Below are 26,710 nucleotides of genomic sequence, written 5' to 3'. Positions count from 1 at the left end.
TACACACTAGTTTTATGGTTATATAATATTAAGAAATCTGGAAGGAAAAAAAACAAGTCAAGAGAACCTAAAAGCCTGGAACATCCTGTAGGGCCAGAAAGTAAGGAAGTGCTAAACACTTACAAACACACACACGTCAAAGGGTCACAGAAATTAACTGCCAAGTGGCCATGGCTGGAACAAGTTAAGCAAAAACACGAAAAACAGAGTATTGGGTTATAATTCAAAGTATAAAATAGACATTAATGACTCCATACTGAAAAAGACTGAATAAATAAATATAAGGGGAAGAACAAATTTCCAATTCAGAAGAATTCCAAATAATTTATGCAGATACTCCACCATCAAGTAGGTGGAACGTAACTCTCTACCAAAGGTACAGTATGGAAAGAGACAAAAAAGAGTATCTTTACAGCAAAGAAACCTGAAAAAGACTACCTCAGCCGGGTAGTCAAGGTTAACATCATCAATGACAAGACCTATTAATAGCATTAATAGCAGATACTCTTGAAATGATGTCTTAAGAATGGCACTTTACCATCTGTCATGTGCTTCCCAAAAATACGTCAGTCAAGTATAATCATGAGAAAAACATCAGACAAATCCCAGTTGAAGGACATTCCACAAAATACATGACTCATACTCTTTAAAACTGTCAAGGTCATCAAAAACAAGGAAAGTCTCAGACGCTTCGCCAAGGAAAGCCTAAGGAGGCCTGACAACTCAGTGTAATGTGGTATTCCTGGATGGGGTACTGGAACAAAAAAACAAAAAAAGACATTAGGGAAAAAACAAGTAATTCTGAATAAAGTATGGACTTTAGTTAATAATCATGTATCACTGTTGATTCATGAGCTGTAACAAATGGACCTTACTAATGTAAGATGTTAATGACAGAGGAATTGGGCATGGAGTATATGGAACTCTGCACAAGCTTCACAGCTTTTCTGTAAATCTAAAACTATTCTCAAACAGTATGTTTATTGAAAGGAAAAAGAAAAAAGAGAAAAGAGAAACAGGCATGAATCCACATTATTCTACCAAAAAAAATTCCATTTCATTTTTTAAAATTTTTGATCTATTTTCTTTCTTTCTTTTTTTTTTTTTTTTTTTTGAGAGATGGGCTGTCACACTGTTGCCCAGGCTGGAGTGCAGTGGCATGATCTTGGCTCACTCCAACCTCCACCTCCCAGGCTCAAGTGATCCTCCCATCTCAGCTTCTCGAGTGGCTGGGACTACTGGTACATGCCACCATGCCCAGCTAATTTTCTGTATTTTTGGTAGAGACAATGGTTTCATCATGTTGCCAAGGCTGGTCTTGAACTCCTGAGCTCAAGCAATCCACCCACCTCGGCCTTCCAGAATGCTGGGATGACAGGCGTGAGCCACCCAGCCTGACCCTATTTTTTTTATTATTGTTTTAAATGCATTTACACACTCAAACCCATACACGTATATAACTGAGAAATGATTCTATATACAATTTTTGTTTCATCTTTTTGCATGTAATACTATTTTGTAAACATTTTCTTATCTTATCAATAAATCTTTTAAAATATACATATTTTAATTTAGGTAGATCTACAGGCTGGGACATGGAAATATGTAAATCATAAACAGAATTTAGTTAAAAAGGCAAACTGAACTTTCACTTTTTACATTTCATCAATGTATGATTTTTTTTAAATCAACAATGTGCAGACAGTGCTTTCACATCCTTTCCCTGACTGTGATGGACGCTGTGGTCAGGTGCCTGGACTCCCCTTCAGAGATAAAGGCACCACTGCTCCTCCAGCTGCTGGGAGTGGTCACCTACAGGGAGTGTCTCAGCTAAAGACAGCCACTTTGCCCAAAGTCTCTCCTCCTTCCTGGGGCAGCTTGCTCCCTCCTGGAGCACTCTAGAGGGTCTCACACTAGTTTAAGAAGGTCCGTAGAGTGGGCATAGCCTCCAATGAGCATCACATCCACTCAGCATTGCAGCTCACCTTCACCCTCTGCACAGCCCTACTTTCTTGCCTTACCTTCCACAGGTGCACAGCCTCCAATGAGCATCACACCCAATGAGCACTGCAGCTCACATTAATCCTCTGTACGACCCCAATTCCTTGTCTTGCCTTCCACAGGTGCTGATCTCAAGAACATACCCTAATGAAATCCCAGGCATGCTCATTTCCATCTAATAGTCTGTTTCCCAAGAAACCCAAGTTGTGTTACTGCCTTTTCTTTTGATCTGCCAACTCAGAGAAATAACTTTGACTACTACATTTCCCAGACTCCCAGACTCCAAGCATCAGACCAGGAGAGGCCAACAGGGAAGAGAACATTGGAGGGTGGGAGGAAAGGAGAAATCAGAATGTATCTACCTTGTCCTCCCTGCTCCGGGTGGGACCCCTGCAGTGGCTGCATCTGCCCAGGGTCCCAGCTGCTACAGTGAAGCCCTAGCTCTCAAGCTCTGGTTTCATCACCTTATTCTTTTGCCCTTCCTGCTCTCCAGGTGGTAGCAGCTTCCTTCTGTTACTCTTCTCAGGGTTGCCTAAGGGTCCTACCATTCCCTGTTTGACTGTTAGCTCTTCTAACACTTTTGGTATTTGTTTCCTATATTAAATTCTTTTGATTAAGTTACTGAGTATAAGCTTTGTTTTTCTAATTGGACTCTAACAGTAAATAATCAGATCAAGATAGATAAATACATGGATGGATGGACAGATAGACAGACAGACAGACATCCCAAGGCACGATCTAAACTAAATTTAATATAGGCAAAGAACTCTCCATTTTGTTTTCTAATTCTCAAATCCCTTTGATGCAAAAACATATTTTAATTAGATCTTTCTTCAGTTGGTTTAAAAAAAAAAAAGAAAAATTGTCCCCCAATCGTGAAAATAGTTGGTCTCTTTTGCAGCAACTATCAAGAAAGATATGTCGTTAAATAAAAGTAGTATTAAATTACTTTAGAAAAGAATTGTAAAGTTTAGTTCAGCTCATAAGATAGCAAAGGGAGGAAAGCAGTTTTATTAATAGGGCAGAACAGCTCTTTCTGCCCTCAGGCAGACGACCCAACAGATGGACTGCAAGGAAAAGCCTCATGAATCTTATCCAAAAAACAGTTTTTCCTGCCTAGGCAAGTATCTTGCCTATGCAGATAGTGGGTCAGAGACGAAAAACAAAGGGTGGAAAGAACATAATGTGCAGTTAAGTTTCTGTAATTTATTTGCTGTTTTTTTCTGAAATAATTTTTGGAACATACTCATTCGGGCACCTTGTGTTTATCCTTGAAAGATGGGCTCAGTAGAAACAAACAAAAAGACAACTGAACAGAGGATTTCTAGTAATTCTTCCTGCGGACAGGAAATGGGAGATATAAACCACCACAATTTCTGTAAAGGCCTAGTATTTTATTCAATCACAATTACAGTGACAACTTAAAGACAGAATTTTAAAATTGGTAATGGAGGGGAATGTGTGGGCCTGGGGCCTGGGGCTGGAGTCACACAGGGCTCTGGTTTGTTTTCCAGCTGCCTACTAGACCTTACTACCAGGATGGCCCACAGGTACTGAAAACCCCGTGTTTTCAATACCACACTCATTAGCCTCATCCACCATTGACCCTGTGGCCAAAGACAGGAAATTTTTCAATTTGAGACTAATTGCAGGGTTCCAGTTGGCCAGCATTCATAGGAATGAAGACAAACACAGAGATGGTATGTCTAAGAAACCAAAAGGTATAGATCACCTGATTGAAGCATTTCTGATTTATTTAATATTTTTTCATTATATTTCTGTCCTCCTACAAGGGAAAGTCATGATTACACTAACCGAGCTAAAATGTTTACTAGCAGACACCCAGTCATCTTATCACATCTTAAAATCATGGTAGGATGTCTTCTGGTATTACATCATGCTGATCATGTGGACATGCTGGCTGGAGCTCTCCAGCTGACACAGAGCAGGCTTCTGTGCTGTCTTCATACAAAGTGGAATTTGACAATCACTGCACCATGCCTTGGAACATCCTGAAAGCCAGCATAAACACATCCTCTAATCCCGGGACACCACTTTCCGCTCCCACTCGGAATCCAGTACGACCTCCACTGACAGCAGTACTCCTACATCAATGCTGTCTGTTACGAGAAACAGCTCCATTGGTTTGCAAAGTTCTTTCCCTACCTGGTGCTCTTGCACACACTCTTCTTTGCAGCCTGCAGCAACTTATGGCTTCACTACCCCAGGTACCAGCTCCAAGCTTGAGCATTTTGTGGCCATCCTTTATAAGTGCTTCAATTCTCCATGGACCACCTGCACCCTGTCAGAAACAGTGGCCGAGCAGTCAGTGAGGCCTCTGAAACTCTCCGAGTCCAAGATTTTGCTTTCGTCCTCAGGGTGTTCAACTGACATAGATTCCAGAAAGCAGTCATTGCCCCACCCGCAGCCGGATTTGGAGTCAGCTGGTATAGAAAGCCCAACTTCCGGTGGCCTGGACAAGAAGAAGGGGCAACAGGCCACAGCCATCTTTGAAAAAGTGAGAAGATTCCGTATGCACGTGGAGCAGAAGGACATCATTTATAGTGTGTATCTGAAGCAGATAATAGTCAAAGTCATTTTGTGCTCATCATAACTTATGTTCCATATTTTTTAACCTACATCACTCTTTAAATTGACTGTTCAGTTGACATGTAGGCTTTTACAGGATATAAACCTACCAGTGTGTCTATTCCTTCACAGAAATCTTAAAGCTTCTGGCTTCATTTTATGCCATTTTGGATATACTCTACAGTCTGACCTCCTCCTACAGGCTGTGGTGGATGCTGAGGAGATCCCTGAAGCAGTATTCCTTTGAGGTGTTAAGAGAAAAAAGCAACTATAGTGACATCCCTGATGTCAAGAATGACTTTGCCTTCATCCTTCATCTGGCTAATCAGTATGATCCTTTTTATTCCAGACGCTTCTCCATATTCCTATCAGAGGTCAGTGAGAACAAACTGAAACAGATCAACCTCAGTAACGAATGGACAGTTGAGAAACTGAAACATTAGTTTGTGGAAAATGTCCAAGACAAGATAGAACTGCATCTTTTTATGCTCAACAGTCTTCCAGACAAATGTCTTTGAGTTCACTGAAATGGAGGTGCTAAGCCTGGAGCAGATCCCGGAGGTGAAGCTGCCGTCTGCCGTCTCACAGCTGGTCACCCTCAAGGATCTTCAGGTGGACCATTCATCTCTGGTAGTAGACCATCCTGCACTGGCTTTTTGGAGCAGAATTTTAAAATCCTCTGCCTGAAGCATCCTGAAATGGGAAAAATCCCATGCTGGGTATTTCACCTGAAGAATCTGAAGGAACCTTATCTTTCCCCTGTGTGGGAACCTTTTCTGTCCCACAGAGGGAGGCTGTGTTCTCCCTGAACAGTTCAGTACTGTGCGGTTAGACGGCTTTCAGGACTTAAAAAATCCAAGGACCCTCTACTTGAAAAGCAGCCTCTCCCAGATCCCACAAGTCATTGCAGACCTCTTGCCTTCACTGCAGAATTGTCCCTTGATAATGAAGGAAGCAAACTGGCTGTGCTGAACAACTTGAAAATGACGGTCAATAAGAAAAGCCTAGAACTGATCAGCTGTGACCTGGAATGCATTCCATACTCCATTTTCAGCCTGAATAATCTGCATGAGTTAGACCTAAAGGAAAATAACCTTAAAACTGTGGAAGAGATCATTAGCTGTCAGCATCTTCAGAATCTTTCCTGCTTAAAGTTATGGCACAATAACATTACTTATATTCCTGGATAAATTGGGGCATTATCTAACCTACAGCAGCTCTTTTGGGTTCTTATTGAGAATCTGCCCTTGCAGCTTTTCCTATGCAGCAAACTACATTATTTGAATCTAAGCTATAACCACTTGACCTTCATTCTAGAAGAAATCCAGTATCTGAGTAATTTGCAGTACTGTGCTGTGACCAACAACAATAGTGAGATGCTACCAGATGGGCTGTTTCAGTGCAAAAAGCTGCAATGTTTACCTCTGGGGAAAAGTAGCTTGATGAGTCTGTCCCCTCATGTGGGTGAGCTGTCAAAGCTTACTCATCTGGAGTTCATTGGAAATTACCTGGAAACACTTCCTCCTGAACTGGAATGGAAGGATATCAGTCCCTAAAACAGAGCTGTCTGATTGTTGAAGAGAATTTGCTCAATACCCTTCCTCTTCCTGTAACATAATATTTATAAATGTACTTAGACAAATGTTGACCTAATGAAGAGACCCATGTTTCAAAATCATTTTTAAAAGTATGCTCCAGGGCTTTAAATAAGAAGTAAAATTTTCTAAGTTAATAAAGATGAAAAATGGGTGACTATTATGAAAAAAATTAGTAATTAATATATGAGCCTATAATTAGAAAGGGAACACAATTTTAGAAATGTGTCACCTCTTCATGTATATATTTAGGCTTAAATCAACTTAATCATATTCAATAATCATTTGGATAAGGAATCTTAAAATAATATTTATAAGAACATTGACATCTTAACCCTTTTAATTTGCCTTCTAGTAAATGTTTCTTGAACAAGTACTATGTACATTTTCATCATTGTTAATTGGAGAATTATCAAGGTATTTTTTAAAAACTATAATATCACAATTTTTACATGCTATCCAAAAGAAGTTTTTAAGATGCTAAAAATGTTCCACAGATCTGTATTGTCAATATGAAAGTGACTAGCCATGTGCCATTGCATAGCACTACGGATGTGGCAAGGGTGATTGAGGAAATAAACTTTTTGCTTCATTAAAGTTTAATTAAATGAAATTTTAATTTAAATAGCCACATGTAGCTAGTGGTTATCATCTTGGAGTGAACACATCTATGAACTCAAAATCTAGCAGGAAAAAAAAAAGTTACGAAGTGGTCAATTGACAACAATAACAAAAAAGACAGTGTGCTCTTTTTTTTTCAGGCTCCCTTTGATTTGTTAGTGCCACTAAAGCTATCATAGTTTGCAGGCTCCTGTTCATTTTGTTTGTGCCACTAAAGCTATTATAAAATGACTTTTCCAAAAGTAAATCAGACCTTGTCACTAAGAATAAAAATAAAAAAGAAACCAAACAGAAAAATATTTCAGTGATTTCCAATTGCTTTCAATTGCTTTTTTTTTTTTGAGACACAGTCTCGCTCTGTCACCCAGGCTGGAGTGCAGTGGTGCCATCTCGGCTCACTGCAACCTCCACCTCCCGGGTTCAAGCAATTCTGGTGTCTCAGCCTCCCGAGTAGCTGGGATTACAGGTGTGTGCCACCACGACAGGCTAATTTTTGTATTTTTGGTAGACATGGGGTTTTACCATGTTGCCCAGGCTGGTCTTGAACTCTTGGCTCAAGTGATCTGCCAGCCTCAGCCTCCCAAAGTGCTGGGATTACAGGCGTGAGCCACTGCGCCCGGCCTCCAATTGCTCTTAAAACAAAAACCGGCTGGGCACGGTGGCTCACACTTCTAATCCCAGCACTTTGAGAGGCCGAGGTGGGTGAATCACAAGGTCAGGAGTTTGAGACCAGCCTGGCCAACACAGCGAAATCCCATCTCTACTAAAAATACAAAAAATTAGCTGGGCATGGTGACGAGCACCTGCAATCCCAGCTACTCGGGAGGCTGAGGCAGGAGAATCGCTTGAACCTGGGAGGCAGAGGTTGCAGTGAGCCGAGATGGCGCCACTGCACTACAGCCTGGGTGACAGAGTGAGACTCCGTCTCAAAAAACAACAACAACAACAACAACAACAACAAAAATCCTGCCTGGAGATGGCTCTGGCAACACTTCCCACCTCATCCCCATTACACTCCACTCAGCGCTACACACCAGTCATCCTGGCCTCCTCCAAGCTCTGGGATGGGCCATGTCGTCTCCTCTCCCAGGGCCTTTCCCCTGCTGCTGCCTTTTCTCATAATCCTCTTCTGCTTCCCTGTCACTTCCTAAGAAATGCCTTCTCAGACCTCCTGGATAAGGCTAATTCCCCCTCGCTATGTACACAGCTTCTGGGCTGCACTTATTTTAGCTGCAACTTGAGATATTCTTGTGTAATTCTTTGACAAATATCTGGCCCCCTCAGATAAAACCCAAAAAACAGACAGTAAGTAAACTTTCCCTTTGACCATTTAGCCCCCAGCCTCTTGCACCAGACTGCCCACACAGTAAAAACTCCACATATTTGTTAAATAAGTTACAAACCATAGCAATAACAATACTGAACCCTGATCTAGCATCTACTACCAGGCACTCTTCTCATTAGTTTATAAATATGAATCCATCTAACCCTCAAAACAAACCTATGAGGTACTACTATTATTATCCCCATTTAATAGGCAAGGAAGCTATGACACAGAGAAGTTAAGGGACCTGCCCAAAGACCCAAAGCAATTATTGGCAGAGATGCGATTTACACTCCAGCAATCTGGCTCCAGGGTCTGGCCCTTACTCACTAAGCTCTATGGCCTCAACAGGATTCAGTAGCAATTGAGTGGTTCTGGGACAGGGAGATGGGGCCAAAGAGCATCTAAAGAATGTTTCATTTGAGAGGACACATTGAGTTGGGTCTTGCTGGGTGCCTGATGTTGGGTGAGAAAAGGAGAGGTTAAAAAAATCACTGTGGGGTAGAAAACAGATATAATCTGTACAAAGTGTATTTGGAGAACTGTACAAGGCTGAGCTGAATGTCATAGAAGGCGTGCTTCAGAGGTGTGGAATGCTGATGAGAGATATGCATCTTCAGTCCTTTTTTGACTCTCTAAATGGGCAAAGTGCCATCCGAGCAGCAGTTGACTGAAACATATCTGAGCCCTACAAACTCCTAAATACAAAGTATGCACATAATATTGCATGTACTATACAACATATAGGATACTGAGTCCCACTGAAGTATGGGAGCTAGGCCAGACACTCCCAAGCCAACAGATTTGCTCCCTCCTACCTCACAGAACTGTGCCCATTAAAGGAGATAAGTCTTTAGCATAGGGCCGGACAAATAGTAAACACAAATAGGTATGTATGTATTTAACAAACACACACAGCACTTACTACCAGCAAGGGTCTGCTCTAAGTGGTTGACAAATATTAACTCATAAATGACTGAACACGTATGTCACAGACTTTCAGCACTGCTACGAATGGATGAAACTATTCATGGTGAGCCCTACAGTGATTAACATCTACTGTTAACCCAAGTGTGAGAAATAAAAACCAGTCTCGGCTTAGGAGTATATATTTTCTCATTGTGTGCTGTGGCAGTCCCAGAAAAATTCTGAGCAGAAACATAATGCAGAGAAGTTATTATTTTAGAAAAACTAGTAATTTAACCATGAGAAAGAGACATAAGCAATAGAGATGGAGCTAAGGAATGAAAAAAACAGAAAACAAACACGTACCAAAAAGCTGGAAATTCTTGGGGACTGAGAATGTCTAAAGTATGCATAGAAATAGTTTCAAAGACTACCTATTGAACTGAGGATACTAAAATAAAAGTCTCAAAATCCTACTTATGAAAAGTACATTATAAAGCTGTCTATCAATGGTAAACTTTCATAATGGAATATAAATGAAAAAAGGCAACAGAATAATATGCACAAAGTGATCTCATCTTTGTTTTTTTTTTAAAGTGATATGTACACATAGAAAAGTCCTGGAGGGGAAAAAACCCAAAAGCAATTTTCATTTTCTTCTTTATACTTTTTTATATTTTCTGAATTTTTTGCAATAGATAGTATTTTTATAACAAGGGGGAAAATATAAGCTCTCAAAACAAATATTTTGGAACTAGAAGGAACCCATCTAATCCAACTCCTCATATTACAGTTAAGGAAACTGAAAGTCAAAGAAAGAAAGTAATTGTTCAAAGGTCACATAGCAAATGATTCTTGTGATTCAAGTTTAGACCCTTTACATGATCCCTGTCTCTGAAGACCTTTGCTTGAATCATTCCATAATACTCAATATTCTTTTTCTTTGAAAGTTTCTAAGAGATAACAAATGTATAAATACTTACAAATGTCAATATTCTTCACATTTACCTCCTTTGTGCTGATTAGTAAGGTATTCAAATACATTGTGTCCAAGTAGACTTGTTTCCTGCTTATTTCCCCGACTAATCCAAAAGCAGATAAGACTGACAGAGTCTCTTCATAATGCTCCTAAACCACACTGTTCCCACATGAATATTTCATTCACCTGTTTCCTAGTATCCCAGAGATTCTAATCGAAGTGGTGCTGGGTGGCAGTTTATAGGAAGCTAGTGTGTTTGGATGATGAAGTATTATGGAATAAACTCTGGGCCAAGGACATTTAACCTGATTTTACATCACCTGAAAAAGCATTGGTATAAGATTCCTTTGTTTTGGTTTTGTGTCAAGTATACTGTTGACTGTTGAGAGGGGACTGCAGTGGAAACTTGGAATTGGAGAGTTCCATTGATCGTGCGATGGAAAGCACCATCTACATGATATTTTGATAGATGGATGGCTGAATTGGAAAAACATCTGAATGTTATCGGGTAACAGCAAAGACAGAAGATTGGCAACGCTAAGGGCAATAAAGAGCAATTAAAGGACAAGCCAGTGCAGAGTAAAAGAAGGCAATTAAATTATAAGCAACACACGAGAGCACAGGCAGGTTCCTGAAAGACGGAGACGGCATATGCAAAGGGAGGAGACTATGTCGTGTTCTATATGTGCAAGAGCAATGGGGCTACTTGTATCCATGTGCCGCTGAGGTTCACGGAAGGAAAGGTGCCAAATGCAACCAGAGGTAGCACCAATTCAACCTAATGCAACCACAGTTGAGGTCATGGAGGCCCACCGAGTTTTTTCATTTTGTTTTAGGTTTCTAATCACAACACCATGTATGAAGTCAGTGGCACAGCAAGGGTTAATTTGAATTCCCAGCTACGGAAATTCCAGATGTGGTGCCTTCTGTGCTGTCTCATAGCCTTATGGAGTGCTGATACTCAAACTTAATTGTTCAGACAAACCTCTGAGGATCTATGAAAATGCAGACCTTGGTTTGGTAGGTCTGGGGTGGGGCCCAAGATTCTGCATTTCTTACAGATTCTAAGACGATAATGCTGATATGTCAGTCTGCAGACCACAGCTTGGGTAGTAAGGATGTAAAGCGCCTTCTGAGTAAGGAAAAATAAAAAATTCTCAGTCACATTGAAGCTTATCAACAATAACAAGAAAAAACCACTTATTCAGGGCATATTATGCACCATTTTGTACACATTATATAGTTTACTTCTCCTAACACACTCTAATATGATGTTGTCTCTATGCTACAGTTGTGGTACTATTTAGGAAACTTTTTTGTCTATATTCAAACAGCTAGTAACAGTACCAGGATTTAAACTTGATTTTGTCTGACTCCAAAACTATTCACCAATAAACTACAGAGATGAGATTAACAGAATTATTAATTTTGTGATCTTGGAAAGTCTCCAAACTTTCTCTGAGCCATGATTTTTTCATCTCTAACATGGGGATGGATAATAGCAGAGCTGTGGTTTGGACTAATGAGGTAGGAGATGTAGAAGTATTTTGAAATTTATCAAAGAATGTAAGGATACAATCATTGTAACTAGGTTAATTTTCACTCTCCTCTCCCTAGTTCTTGAGAGTTTATTTGGAGGTTCTAGCAGGGGAGTGCACCTACTCATATACCCTTGACCAAAGACTGGTTCTCGTCTATGGGAGATAGTCATCTTCTTCAACTGAGCGCACATCTTCGGGAGGGACACACGTGGAGTAGTGAGGGAGGAAGGGGACACCCGCCTGGCCAGCCAGATAGCCAAATCAGCCGTGGTGATCAAGGAGGTGATAGATGTCACAGCCAGATCGCCCTCACATCCCCTAGTTCTTAAAAATATTACTGAAAATATTACTGAATGTACACCTATTTCCTAAATATTTGTAAATATATTCACAAAATTTTGCTTATCAGGATCCCATTATACTTCTAAAAGTTACTAACAACCCTAAGATGCCTTTTCAGATGACTATGGACATTCTTCTTTAAAACCACACCAAAATTCTAAAAGTAGCAATTTCTTAAAGTATGGCCAGTCGCTCCGAAGCAGGGAAGGGGGGCAAGATGGTTTACATCTCGAATGGACAAGTGCTGGACAGCTGGAGTCAGTCTCCATGGAGATTATCTTTGATAACAGATTTCTTCTGGGGAACAGCTGAGTTTGTGGTTTTGCTTTTCAAAACTCTGCTTCAGCAAGATGCGGAAAAAAAAAAAAAAGAAGCTATGGAAACTCATCTGATTCCAGATATGATGATGGAAGAGGGCCCCTGGGAAACTCTCCCCAAAGAATTGGTCGAATCAATCATTTGCGTGGCCCCAGTCCTCCTCCAATGGCTGGTGGATGAGGAAGGTAAATGTCTGCTCTACGAAGCAGACAACTGGACATGCATATTCACAGCAGAAAGAAACCATCAAGAAGTGGGGGGCTGGCCATGCTGGAGCAGTAGACAAATGTGTATGTCTAAATAGGGACTGCTCTGTGTCCTCACAGATAAATGAGGTAATGCTGAGAATTCCCTCTGCAGGGAACTGGCTGACTGACATGCAGTTCCACAAATGCACGTTTGTCTCATTATCTTTTTTGTATAGTTTATTAAAGTATTAATATAGTTTCAACAAGTAAGTATTTTTAGGTTGTAAAATGAACTCCTCATCTTTATATTAAATTCACAAAAAACTGAATCTGAAGAATATAAATAAAAGGCTGTGTATTTAACATTTAGTGTCACCTTTTCAACTTCTGAAATACTGTTCATTGGTAATTTGTTCTCATTTATAAATCCCATTGTATTCATTTCGATAGTATGCATATATCTGTGCTCTTGAAATAATTCTTATCTATTTGTCTTTTGAAAAAAGTAAATTATGGCATAAAAATGGAAAAGATATTACTGAACTTTTCCTGTTACATTAACTTTACTGTTACATTAAAATCCATTAGTCTATCTTGCACTTTGAATGGAAATTATACCAATGTATAATTTTGTAACATCATCCACTCGTCCTTTGGAAAATATTGGTTCACTAAGTTCTATCATTCTTCCAAATGTTAACGCATGTCATTAAACAACATGAAAAAAAACCCCACATTCCTCGCTGTCTTCATCAATTTTGTGTAAAGATCAGGAAGCTGTTACACTCAAATGGCAAATACAAGTTTTTCAAAATTCTAATTTTTGCTTGGAAGCTCAGATTTTATCATAGACAACTGATAGCTTCATAGGTTTTCCTTGAAGGGACAAGCTAACATCACTCATTTTTGAGAAAATATGTCAAATAAATAAGTCTAAATAAAAAGCTTGTCAGTTCTTTCAAAGAAAAATGGTGTTCTTTGAAAAAAAATTAGTTCAGCTTGCAACTTAAACAACTGCACAACTGCTTTTCTTCTAGACAACAGTACTTCAGTATGCAGCAGATATGCTACATGCATACTTCCAATTGTGTCACACAGAATATCAAAAAGACAGATAATCTAGGTTTCAGATTATTAAATCTGCTTCATCAAGGACTTTTTTTTTGAGACAGAGTCTCACTCTGTCACCCAGGCTGGAGTGCAGTGGCACAATCTCAGCTCACTGCAACCTCTGCCTCCTGGGTTCATGCCATTCTCCTGCCTCAGCCTCCCAAGTAGCTGGGACTACAGGTACCCACCACCAAGCCCGGCTAATTTTTTTTGTATTTTTAGTAGAGATGGGGTTTCACCGTGTTAGCAAGGATGGTCTCGATCTCCTGACCTCATGATCTGCCCGCCTCGGCCTCCCAAAGTGCAAGGATTACAGGAGGGAGCCACCGCGCCCAGCCTCATCAAGGACGTTTTTACTGCTTCATCTAAGGTGTTCTTTTTAGTGAAATGGCTTTTTTTTTTTTTATTGCAAGTGCATGACTACTTGTACAATTGGTGTCATTGCAATGACTTCTGCTAAGGTGCCATCACTCCTTTAATACCACGGTGTAAAAGTCAACACAGTGGAAGGGCAAATAATGTCTTAATCTACTGAGTTTCTTTTCAATTCTCTCTCTCTAACCATAAGAGATCATCAAGACCCCCCCAGATGCTTGCTAATGTCAAAAAAAGCTTTCTAAGCGGGAGGGGGATCGGGAAACACACCTTTAGGAACAAGCTAGTTTCTCAAAAATATTCACCTGAAAACCAAGATAGTGATTTTTTAAAGACTCTCAAATCACACCTGTTACAGGATGTTTGCCAGCTAAGTCTGTGCAAAGTCCTGAAATACGGTGAGAAAATGGTCAATCCATAAATGAGAAACACTTGTGACAATTCGCTGTGACAATTTACTTCCTCCAGAATGATTTTCTTATGCATATTATACATATATATATAAAATATGTACATACACACACGTGTGTGCGTATGTGGGTGTGTGTGTATATATATATATGGAGAGAGAGAAAGACAGACAGAGATTGAGAGAGCGAGAGAGAGAGAGAGAGACATGGGGTTTCATTATATTGCCCAGGCTGATCTTAAATTATGGCCTCAAGTGATTCTCCTGCCTCGGCCTCCTTTAGAGGCATGAGCCACCTCACACAGCCCAAAATCACTTTCTATCAAAACTATTTTTCTATTCTGCTGCATTTAAAAATAAGCCAGGAAGGAAACTCAAACTAAGAAGAAAAGTACAATTTCCCGTAAGTATACCTACTTTGGAAGCTCCCAGAAACAGTTGATTGTTGACTTCACACTAATCAAGTGCACTAATTTTGACTTCCACCCAGGAAAATCTAGTCACTGAACTACCGAAGACACATATATATCTCAATATAGAGGCAATCTTTAGCATCACCACACCAGAAATTTCTTAGGTTCTAACTACATATTGTTTTACTGAAGCGGGCAAAGGAGAGTTGGAAACCCAACAGCAGGCCAAGCTTAATGAATAGGATACAACATTTAGCAAATGAATGGGATGGCATTAGCTATTAGTCCATGATAAAAATCTGTAGATGAAAGTCCTTCCAGTTACCATCATAGTCTATTACTTACTAACAGTGTGGCTTTTGCCTATAAATTTAGCCCATTGTTGCTAGAAGTAGAGTAAATGAACCACCTACATCTGAATAACTTGAGGTGCTTGTTAAAAAGTGAGGATTCTTTGGGTCCATTCCAAATCTAATAAATCATAATCGCTGAGATTGGAGCCTAGGAATCTGTCTTTAACACTTCCCAGGTGGTTTTTATGCACAATAATGTCTGCATGGAAACCTGACTGAATCCCTGACTGAGCCTCAGATTCCTTATCTGTAAAGCAGAATTGACTGTCATCATAGTTTCCTATTTCACAGTTGTTGAGTATTGAGGATCAATCAAAAATATATGGGAAATGCTTTTTAAAACTGCCAAGTGCTACAAAAATGATTATAACCATCTAAACTTCTACCACCTACATTTCTACCAACACTTCTTCTAAAAACTAAAAGTAAAAAAAGGTAAAAATAATTTTTCAAAGACACTACAGATATTATCTTAATTCTTGCAACTAAATCTCAGATAACTAGAATACTCAGAAAATAGTCTTCTCGTTAATACTTAACTGAACATTCTGGTCACTCTTTTGAAAAACCTTAAATGTGTTACTACATTGCCTTTCCTTGGTAAATGCATAACTTAGTTTTTATCTGATGACAATGGATTTTTGAGCTGGGTCAGAATTCTGAGTATCAGGTTTTGTTGCACAAGATTTATGCTTAGAAGAGTAATCTATGTTCGGCCCTGAGCTCATTTGCTAAAAGGTTTCTTGTTTATTTTTTCTTGTTTGGGGGATATTCTACGGTTGATGGAGGCATGCTTATTTTAACCAAAAGCAGATCTCTAATTACAAGTTGTATTCCAAACGTTTATTTGTTCCTAAGTTGTCTGGAACTTAAATGCCTCTCCCCATAGCAAGAAAAAAAAGTTATAAATCATGATAAAGTTCTCTGACTTGTACAAAAAGGCCACAATATAGATGAAATACATTTGCTGTATCTTAAATGTCACACAAATATTTTACAATGGTATTCATCAAACTTGAGAGCAAAATTGAATATGAAACTATTTTCATTTACCTTTAACATTGCTACTTAAGATAAAAAGAGTCAGCTGGATGAAGATGAAAAGCTGATAGAGCCGGGCGTGGTGGCTCACGCCTGTAATCCCAGCACTTCGGGAGGCCGAGGTGGGCAGATCACTTGAGGTCAGGAGTTCGAGACCAGCCTGGCCAACATGGCAAAACCTTGTCTCTACTAAAAATACAAAAAAAAAAAAAAAAATTAGCCAGGTGTGGTGGTGCGCACCTGTAATCCCAGCTACTCAGGAGGCTGAGGCAGGATAATCACTTGAACCAGGGAGGCGGACAGAGGTTGCAGTGAGCCAAGTTCACTCCACTGCACTTCAGCCTGCACGACAATGTGACCACCAGGGATTTTCTTCAGAGTCATGATTAGGACATGATGGGGGCAGGAGATGACAAAACTGAGTGTCCAAAGTTAACTAAACAAGTGAAATAGAAATTAGCAAAGTGTTTTTGAAACAGTAGCTGCGTATCCCTAAGAAAGAGATAACATGGAGTGGAAACAGCTGAGCTATAAATGGTGAGAAAGAAATACCAGAACAAGATTCAAGGCAGAAGAAAAGAAGGGACAGAAAGCAATGCTGAAGAAGAGCGAAGAATCACTGAATTCAGGGTGTGGCAGCAAAGTTACCAAAACCAAAGAGGCCTTGGTGTAAGTGAAGGAGGCTCTCCTTCATACATGCCAACTGCCACACTTGGAGTGTTTGTACCTGCGAGAATGTTCACTGACTAGATTTCTGATTCTGAATCCAAGTTATCACAGAGGCCCCATCTGCCTTCTTCTTAGGCACCTTCACCTTAGTTGGGCACTTCTGTTCCTTCACTATCTCCTCCATCTCCCTATACCCAAATAAAATTATATCCCAGTTTTAATCTTACCCCTGAATTTATACCCAAGTGTCATCTCTATGTGGATTCCTGACCATCACAGACCCTATGGGTCCCTGCTTGTGTATTCAGTCTTCCCATCTTCCCCTTTTCCAAATCAAAGTGTGGCTCAGTCTAACTAAAAATGCAGTACATTCATTCAAGCAATTAAAAGCTGACACTGAGTGTCAGGTACTATCCTCTGCCTAATAGTAAAAACAACAGTCTTGGGTTCCTAGGAATCCTTTATGTATTTTATTAGAACATGTGAAACAAATACCATAAGGGACACAGAGAACACTTCTCTGGCCTCTTTAAGATGCTCTGGTTATTTTGAATTAAAATGTTCAACTATGGCTGGACAGATAACAAATTTTATAAACCGAAGGAGCAATGTCAACTCCAAGTCTGATTAAGAGCAGAGACTTAGTTTGAACATTCTTCCTTCCGTATTCTAGAGTTCAGATAATGGATTATAAGGGAAGGAAAAGGAAGCTAATTGAATTATAATTTTTACACCCAAATCTCAAATAATGCCAGCTTCTGCCTCTTATAAAGAACTCTTTCACAGCATATACTCAGGGCAACTTGAATCTATGCTCCTGGGTTGCATTCCTCAAATTTGGCCCAAATAAAGCTCTATAATTACATTAATTTTGCCTTGGTTTTTTTTCTTTAGGTCAGCAGGATTCACAGTGACTTCCCACCACCACCTGGTGTTTTTCTCTAAAATCAGTGCTTCGTACCAGCATGAACTCATTGCATTCTCCATTTCTGGAAGTCCTACCACATGTTGTGGAGATGAGGTCTCACTATGTTGCCTAGGTAGGTCGTGAACTCTTGAGCTCAAGCAATCCTCCCACATCGGCCTCCCAAAGTTCTGGGATTTCAGGCATTAGCCACTGTGCTCCGCCAGAAATCTTATCTTGTGTGGTTGAAGCTGATTGAGATTGGATAGATCGGCATTTCCATTGTGCAAACCACACTCAGTCTTCCAGACTGGAAGAATAAATAAATGGAATCATGAAAAGTTAATTGGCAAAGCTTACAGAAAGCTTTAACCTTCCCTGGCCTAAGGCTCTTCTATTTGCTTAACTTACATTCTACCCTGCTTGGAAAACATCAGCTTTCTCCTTCTGAAATAAGAATGGAAATATCCATGCACCTGGATGAAGGAGCCTATGAACCAGCTCTCCTGAAAAGTTGTAAACTAAACATAAAATCCAAAGCTCTCAACCAACTGAGTGGACCTACTCTCGGCCAAGGAGACCCCAGAGAAACCTCAAAAAACTGAGGTCTCAGTCAAAATAGGAAGAGAGGTCAAACGCACCTCATTATACTCCCTCCCTTTTGGAGTTGAGGTGTAACAATTGACCAGCATTAATGTTACAATAGAAATAAGACCGCAAAAACAGGCTCTGTGGCAACAAGACATCAAGTTATAAACAAGACCTTAAGGGTATGCAAGGAGAGGGTGAAGTCATGTCTGCAAACCATCAATCTTGCTACACAGCATGCTTAACTTACAACATCCCTTTTTTTGTTGTTTTGAGACAGTCTTGCTCTGTCACCTGGGCTGGAGTACAATGGTGCAATCTCGGCTCACTGCAACCCCCGCCTCCCGGGTTCAAGTGATTCTCCTGCCTCAGCCTCCCAAGTGGTTGGGACTACAGGCACGTACTACCATGCCCTGCTAATTTTTTTTTTTGTATTTTTAGTAGAGAAGGGGTTTCACCATGTTGGTCATTCTGGTCTTGAACTCCTGACCTCAAATGATCCCACCTGCCTCAGCCTCCCAATATGCTGGGATTACAGGCGTGAGCCACCACACATGGCCACAACATCCCTTTCTGTTGATTCCAAGTTTTAGACAGAGCCTTACTCCTTTAATCAATTGCAAATTAAAGAATCTCCAAATCACCGGGCAAAGTGGCTCACGCCTATAATCATAGCACTTCAGGAGGCTGAGGTGGGTGGAACTCCTGAGCTCAGTTCAAGACCAGCCTGCGCAACAAAGTAAAACCCCGTCTCTACTAAAATACAAAAAAATTAGCCAGGAGTGGTGGTGTGCACCTGTAATCCCAGCTACTTGGGAGGCTGAGACAGGAGAATTGCTTGAACCCGGGAACGGGAGGTTGCAGTGGGCTGAGATCATGCTATTGCACTCTAGCCTGGGCGACAGAGCAAGACTGTCTCAAAAAAAAAAAAAAAAATCTCTGAATATGCTGAATAAATAACCTGTAAGCCCTTGCTTTAAGATATCCCACCTTTTCATATGGAATCAATGTATACCTTTCATGTACTGATTTATGTCTTTGCCAGTAACTCCTGCCTCCCTGAAATATATAAAAACAAACAGTAATCCAACTGCCTCAGGTGCACATTCTCAGGACTCCTTGAGAAAGTGTTTCCCTGAGCCACAGTCACTCATCTTGGCTCAGCACCAAGCTCTTTAAAATATTTTACAGAGTTGGGTTTTTCCATCAACAAGGTGATATTCTTCATTATTGTCAAAGCCTTATAAGTTTCTCACTGAAAATTCTAAATTAATTGAGGATTCTTTTAACAGCAAGCTCTTAGGAGACAAAAACATCAAAGATCATGGTCTCCAACCTGGAAGATATTGTTTAATAGAAAATACCATCAAATAAAGGACTCCTAGCCACGTTAGAAGGGCCAATATCAGGCTGCCCTGCCTGAGTAGACATCTTCCTCAGTGGAGATCTTCAACACTTTGTTCTTTAGACCAGGACAAGAAGTGGATTGAAATATTCATTTGGTTACCTTCAGGAATAGGAACAATTTTCCTATTTGTATTTCAAGTTGTTTTGTTGATAATTGTCCTTATTTGTGTCATCTTTAATTGATTATGCTTTGTATTTCTAGATGTCTAACGTCTACCACAAAATTTTATAACAAAAAACTCATCATAATACCTAGATGCTTAGAAATAACCCAGCACACCTCAACTCCAGTGTAAATGAATGACCTGAGATCCCACTGCTCTGTCCCCTTATTTTTCAATCCAATCCCTGAATTGTTGCCTACCAATTCAGCCTTGGAACCTCACTAAGTTCTTCAGTTATAGTACTTCTGCCCATCTCATTCCCTCTGACATGGGGCAAGATTATCCGGAAATGAGCCTTCCCAGCAATGTGGGACAAACTTACATCCAAAATGTTGATCATCAGTATTTTAAGAAGAGAAAAATTTTTATTAAAAGGAGGAAATGAGAAAGAAAAATTGCTCAGAGCAGTCTGAGATATGAGAACTATGCAAAATTTATCAGGCCCAGAGGGACATGAGCATGGGACTTCAGTCACATCACTGCACCCATTCCCAGGGGCAATTCTTTAAAAGCATTTTGTTCCTGACAGCTGCCTCACCCACTATCTTCATGTTCCTGGAATGTGTGATACAAAGAACAATGTATAGCCAACCAATAGCTTGTTATTGTAACATAAATGCTTGATAAACAACTTAGGAACTGCCTCTTCCTTTTTCCTTTAAAAACCCATTTGTAACTACTGCTAATAGGAGCATATACTCAGGGCAACTTGAATCTATGCTCCTGGGTTGCAGTCCTCAAACTTGGGCCAAACAGACTCTCTACATATATATATATATATATATATATATATATATATTTTTTTTTTTTTTTTTTAAATAACTCTTTCACTGAAACATGAAAGTAGTCTTCAGTGACCCCCACCCATACGCAAGCCCTTTACACATACACAGATACACAGATATATGTATTCGTAAGTATAGCAGAAGGTCAGAAACACACACAAAAAAATGCTTTTGAGGAGCTAACTGGAGAAATGTATTGCAATGTAGTTGAGAATTACATGACTCTGTAAAATCACACCAAGAAACAAGAAGGATATTTAAATACATCTCCAGGTCAATACATCTCGGTGGAAGTCTACACTTCAGTTCAAAACTTCATTTACAACCAAGGAAAGGCATCTAATATTTAACATACCTACTGACGCATGTAGAGAATAATACTTGTTTTTCCCTCTTGCTGTTTTCCTCAGTTTGGCTCAGTACCTAGGCACAAGCATTCCAGGGCCCAGGGCCAAAAGCCTCTAAAGCACAGCTTGGTGGCCCTCTCCTAAGATCAAACACACAATGGGGAGAAGCCAGGGTAGGACAGAATCCTCACTGCTTCATCCACTCTCACACGCCTACATCATTTTAGTTTATCTGAGAAAACTGCAGAATAATGTAAAAATTACATTGCCACTGCAACATGTTTGCCTCTGCAAGGCAAGGCAACCCTTCTATTTATCCTGCTAAATTAAAACAGTGTAGCTGAGGATCATAGTGGTGGGCCTCTCCTAATCCCAACCCCAGGGTGCAATTAGTTCAATCTGTTTCTGCAGCTTTATGAAAAGTGTGCTGAGGTTTAATCTGAAAAAAAAAAAAAGGAATTCTATAATTGCAGCTCCTCTCTAGAAGACATATCCCAGAGCTCTTTGACGACAATTGTCAGGTTGCTTTTGGGGCCTTTTCCCTTTGGAAGCCCATTATTTGGGGAAGTTCTCGGGGGAGAAGAGGTTGGGGGAAAAAGGTATTGAAGTAGGGAAGGGAAAGAAGAATACGAGTTTGCACTTTCAGTTCAGTAGCTAAATAGCAATTTCAACAATAAAGGGTCTCACTGTGTCACCCAAGCTGAAGTGCAGTGGCACAATCACGGTTCACTGCAGCCTTAACTTTCCCTGGCTCAGCTGAACCTCCCATGTCAGCCTCCCAAGTAGCCGGGACATAGACGCATGCTACCATACCCAGCTAATTTTTGTATCTTTTGTAGAGATGGGGTTTCATCATGTTGCCCAGGCTGGTCTCAAACTCCTGGGCTCAAGCAATGGAACCGCCTCAGCTTCCCAAAGTGCCGGGATAATAGGTATGAGTCACCGCACCACGTCTGTTTGGTAACATTTATATGTTAATGTCTCACAGTGTTCCATCAAAAGATATGAAGTAAGAATTCTTTCCAATTCAATAGATGCAAAAGACCCCAATTAATGAATAAAAAAGGTCCATAATAGTCCTACTTGTGGAAATAAGTCCTAGGACACTTTCATGTCAAATGCCCAGAGTAGCATCATCACACAGAATGCTGTTTGACCAGTTGACTGCAGGTCTCAAAGACTGGACGGCTTGTTCCAAAAGTAGACCTTTGCTGATATCTGTTGTGGATGTATAAGCAAATGAGCAAGAAAAATTTAAAAACTGAATTTTGCAATTGGAAAACCTGTAAAGATTTATAGGCATGTAGAAATGGTTTTACACTAGAGTTACACACAGATTCCATATACAATTCTGGACTACCTCATCGTGTATGAAACACCTCAAGGTATTGATACTAAACAATTTAAGTGATCAAGTTGTAAAAGCTAAGGTCTTCCATTAACAAAATTTTAAGAAGGTGACTCAAGAGACTAAGTTCTCATCAATATTGTGTTATTATAGACTCAAACAGTGTTACAAGATGCAAAATTTTATCTTGAGATGCAAACATCATGTGGCTTGGGATACTTATTCTTTGAACCTTAGGCTTCTTTTTAAGTACTAAGTATATGGCACCATCTCTTAAGTCTAGGCAGATTGATTCCTCAAAGTATTTTAGCATCTCCATGATCTCCCAAATATAGTGAAAATGGAAATGCATACAAAATGAAAGGAGACTTCAAAAATTAGAAATTTTTCTACAAAGCATTGTTCAATCATATGTAAGGGGATATATTTTAGGGTACACTATACATAGAAATCTGTGATTTCCATATAATACAATAAAAATAATTCTATTTCCTTGCTGTTTTCAATTTACTTCCCTACATACATTCTTCAGCTTGATTTTCACAATAATCCCATGCAATGCACAAGGGAGTTGATGTTGTCCCATTTTCACACATTAGAAATTGAGGTTTGGGGACAGTTACGCAAGGCCTCAGCAATTAATAACAGCCAGGAATCCAGGCCTTCTCTCAATCAGCACTTCCCACCATGAATTCAGAATAAAAACCAACCCCCACACTTCATGAAGTTGACTGTGGGTCCTGCAAATGTCACAGCAAAATAGCAGAGGAGTAATAGGTAGCTTTTGTTAGCAACACAAACCGTGTAGCCTATGGTTAGAAGAGTGGGCAAAGAATCATAAAGGTTTCTTCAGTCCCATAATGTGAATATCCATGGAATTTCTGAGCAGCTGCAAGGAAATTCCAAAACGGAGCGAAAGGGAAAAAGTGTTCCCTAGAGTTCCAATAAAACTTAAAGAGCTCCGCTAACTCTTCAACTGCAATCAGTTAACCCAAGTGAAGTCATGTATACTGCGCCCAGAGCCCCCCAAAAGAAGCAACACATTGATGCACCTTCTTAAGACCAACAACTTTCGCGTTTGACATTTTTCCCCTCTAAAAACCCGTACTCTCCTGGGGCAGGGGGTCGAGTATTTCTAAGGATGACCGTTTTGAACAGCCTGCTTTCACAGGCATCCGTAATTCAAGTGAGAGTGAACCATCCTGCCCTGCAGGGCGGCGGTGTAGGGCACTTGCAAAGGCTGCGGAGGAGAGCGCGCGGGCGAAGAAGCACTCCCGGACCATGCCTCTCTCCGGTGCCCGGTGCTGACTGCGCTGCGAGCGCAGGAGCTCGGCGCCGCCCTCCCCGTACTCCCAGCCCTCCCGGGCGCCGGGGCCTGGCCGCGGACCTACCAGCGAGAGTACTTTATAGGTGTTGGGGTCCTTGGCAGTGCGGGCGCGCGCCGCCTTCTCCAGCGGCTCCTCCCCCACGTCCATAGGGGCCAGCAAGGACGCGGCCGCCTGCGGGTCCCCAGGCGCCTCGGCAGCGTGGCTGTGGCCCCGATCGCGGCCGTTCCCCGCCGGACCCTCCCGGGGAGCGCGCCCGCCCTCGCCGCCGCGGCTCCCGCCCCCAGCGCAGCCGTCGCGCTCCATCGTGGCCCCAGGCGCTCCGGCCCGGCTGCCCAGCCGCGCCTTTAATAAGGCCCCGCGCCGCCCGCCCCGCCCCTCCCCGCCGCGCCCGCCCCTAGCGGTCAGACCCTTGGCTCCCCGCCTTACACCCGGCTCTCGCAGTCAGGGCAAAGCGACTCAACGCCCCGGATTATTTGGCTTCCTGTCTGATTTCGGGCACTCTGTGTGTCGGTTATTTTGGGTCCCTTACGTGGGCGTGTCTTAAACTTCCCCCCAAGCCGTCACCTCCCCGCGCCCCGGCCACCCTCCCGACACTTGCAGGAATCGCCCTGCGTGGCCTTGCGGCGCGGGCTGGACTGGAATTGCAGCGTGTGGTCTGCAGAGGGCATGAGATCATGGGGCCCCAAAATAGAGCGGGGAGGAGGAGAAGGATGCAGCCGCTGATGCCGGTCCGGCTTCTCAAAGGTGGGAGAGAGTGGAGTCTTGGGGTCGACCTGTGAGTTTCTGGATGGAAATGCAAATAAACCATGGAGGAAGGCGAATTTCTGTTTCTCCCCCTCTGAGCCCTGTCCCCCACTACCTACGGTACTCTGAGAGAGAAATCGTCCACTTAAAATACGTGGGTTCACATATACTGAACACACATGTAAGGGATATTTCGTTTCCCACGCTTTTATGTGGTTTCTGGAGTCTTCTCGATATTGTTTTCATGTATATTTGCTTATTTTTCTAGACTTTCTGTATTGAAGGTTTCAGGAGTTGGCGTTGCCCTCTCCTGAGGTTGACACTGATACCTAGCAATATCAAAAGTGTTAATGCAATCTGAAATACTTTGATAAGCCTTATTTTTCAACTAGGACGCTAACAGTGAGCTGATTCTTGATGGGTTTTGTTTTACCTTTGATTCTGGAACTTGCACATTTTCTGGCTCATCAGTTAGCAAAATCACCAGTGTGTAGTGAAGTGAGACAGAGGGAAACCAGTGACTTTGAACTACTTTGCAATACCCAGGACTGACTTCAGGTACCAAAGAAAACAATTAATTTTCAATACATTTTGAATACATGAATATATACAAATGTTTACAAATGAGAATGAATGTTTAACAAATATAAAATGCATGTTATCCCCTTTAAAATAGTCAACTTGGGATGCTCTTCATTTATGCTGACTCATCCATCCACCCATCCATTCATTCATCAAGTAATGAATCCTTCAACTCAATCTTTTGGCCTCCAACTGTGTATACCATACAAAAAATGAATTAAAATGTATCTTTCCTCAAGTGTGGTGGAAGCGGGGGTAGGGAGGTAGGACCAACTTGTAAACAAAATAATTAAAACCTAAGACATATATGCACAATAGAGTCACACATAGGATATTGATACAGGAGATAGAAAGAAATTATTCAGGCAGATAGTGTGAGCAAAAGAGTCCTCGGCAGAACTTACCTTCTAACAAAAAGCAGCCCAAGAGATCACTTCCTTTCTAACAAAGGGCAACCTGGAAGATTGGGCTGCAAACATAGGTAAGGAAACTGGAAGCTTGCATGGGAGATGCCAGCAGCGGCACAGACAGAAGGGGCTACTGGGGCCAGGCATGTCCACCGTGGGGGTTCCACCTCCCCTCTTTTTTAGCACATGCACAGTAAGAAGGAAATAAGCAACATGGAGTAGCTACCTGCCTATATAGCAGAAGATTGGGGCCGGGGCTGCCAGGGATTTAAGCCCTATGCAGATGACACACCTGGTCCTAACTGGTTTTTCATGCCATATACATGAAACCAGGTATTCGTTCCTTATGTAGATCAGACACCGCCTCCCCACTAGCTCATCTATAAAAACCCCTGCATTTCACCACGTATTGCAACCCATTTTTCGAGACCCCTCTCTGTAGCAGAGAGCTATTCTCTTTCTTTCGCCTATTAAAAATTCTGCTCTAAACCTCACCCTTGGTGTGTTTCCACATATTTGATCTTTGTGGCCGTGAGACCAAGAACCTCAGATGTCACCACAGACAACAAAGCTGCTTCAATATTATGAGAGCTTAGTAGAAAGGACAGTTGACATCTGGAAGAAGTAAAAGCCTTCCCTCAAAGCATTATTGAACTTTTTTTTAAAAAAGTTACCTTTGAGTCAGCTCACAAACCACCCAAGAGAAACAGGTTTTCACTGTTTCATAATCACACATATTTTTCTGTCCCAAACTTGGCTCCAAATTTTCCTTTGACTCTTTCCAAAAATCAGATTCAAGGACAAAGATTTGCTCCACTGAGACTGGTCAAATGAGTGTCAAAACCTCCAAAAGCAACTCAACAGAGACATTATCCAAAGTGCCTTTGAACCTGACAAAACAAATGGAAGAAGTGTATTGTCTGCATCTCAAGGCAACGAACCACTTTAAAGACTTAACATTTGGAAAACACAGTGTGCAGTCTCCAGGGTCACAAACATCTTAAGACCTAGGGAAAGCATTTTTCTGTGGCATTAATTTGTTTTTAAGATTTTGTATGACATCCTGGTTTTTCTTTGTTTTTTTTGAAAGCACAATATGCCGTGAACCATATTTGACTGAGGCAGCCCTATACACACTGCAAAAGGCAAAACATGTGCCATGTTAAAGGTTGCAGCATCTATTCAACAGGATTGTGTGCCCAGTGTGGACAGATGGTCAGATTTTTCAAGAGAAGCAGGAAATTTAAATGTTTGTGTGAATTCTCCGGTTGCAAAATGTTGTCTACAAAATTCAGAGAAACAGTTTCTTCAAACAAACAAAATGTAGCACAC

At 41.1% G+C, this 26,710-nt stretch overlaps 1 protein-coding gene and 2 pseudogenes across 1 annotated transcript in view; 2 read left to right on the top strand and 1 right to left on the bottom strand.

The window, feature by feature from the left end:
* Window positions 1–23,988, bottom strand: part of ENPP1 (ectonucleotide pyrophosphatase/phosphodiesterase 1) — an 81,071-nt gene extending 57,083 nt beyond the window's left edge. The window contains exon 1 of the mRNA XM_024248916.3: window positions 23,709–23,988. Coding sequence (XP_024104684.2) covers window positions 23,709–23,948 — 240 coding nt within the window. The 5' untranslated portion in view covers window positions 23,949–23,988. The remainder of the gene's footprint in view (window positions 1–23,708) is intronic.
* On the top strand, window positions 3,757–6,208 carry LOC100435267 (volume-regulated anion channel subunit LRRC8B-like; annotated as a pseudogene).
* On the top strand, window positions 12,084–12,769 carry LOC100435644 (selenoprotein K pseudogene; annotated as a pseudogene).
* Window positions 23,989–26,710: the final 2,722 nt, after the last annotated feature.

This window comes from Pongo abelii, chromosome 5 (assembly GCF_028885655.2).
Source record: "Pongo abelii isolate AG06213 chromosome 5, NHGRI_mPonAbe1-v2.0_pri, whole genome shotgun sequence".
NCBI classification, from domain to species: Eukaryota; Metazoa; Chordata; class Mammalia; order Primates; family Hominidae; genus Pongo; species Pongo abelii.
This window is presented reverse-complemented; position numbering and strand designations above follow the sequence as displayed.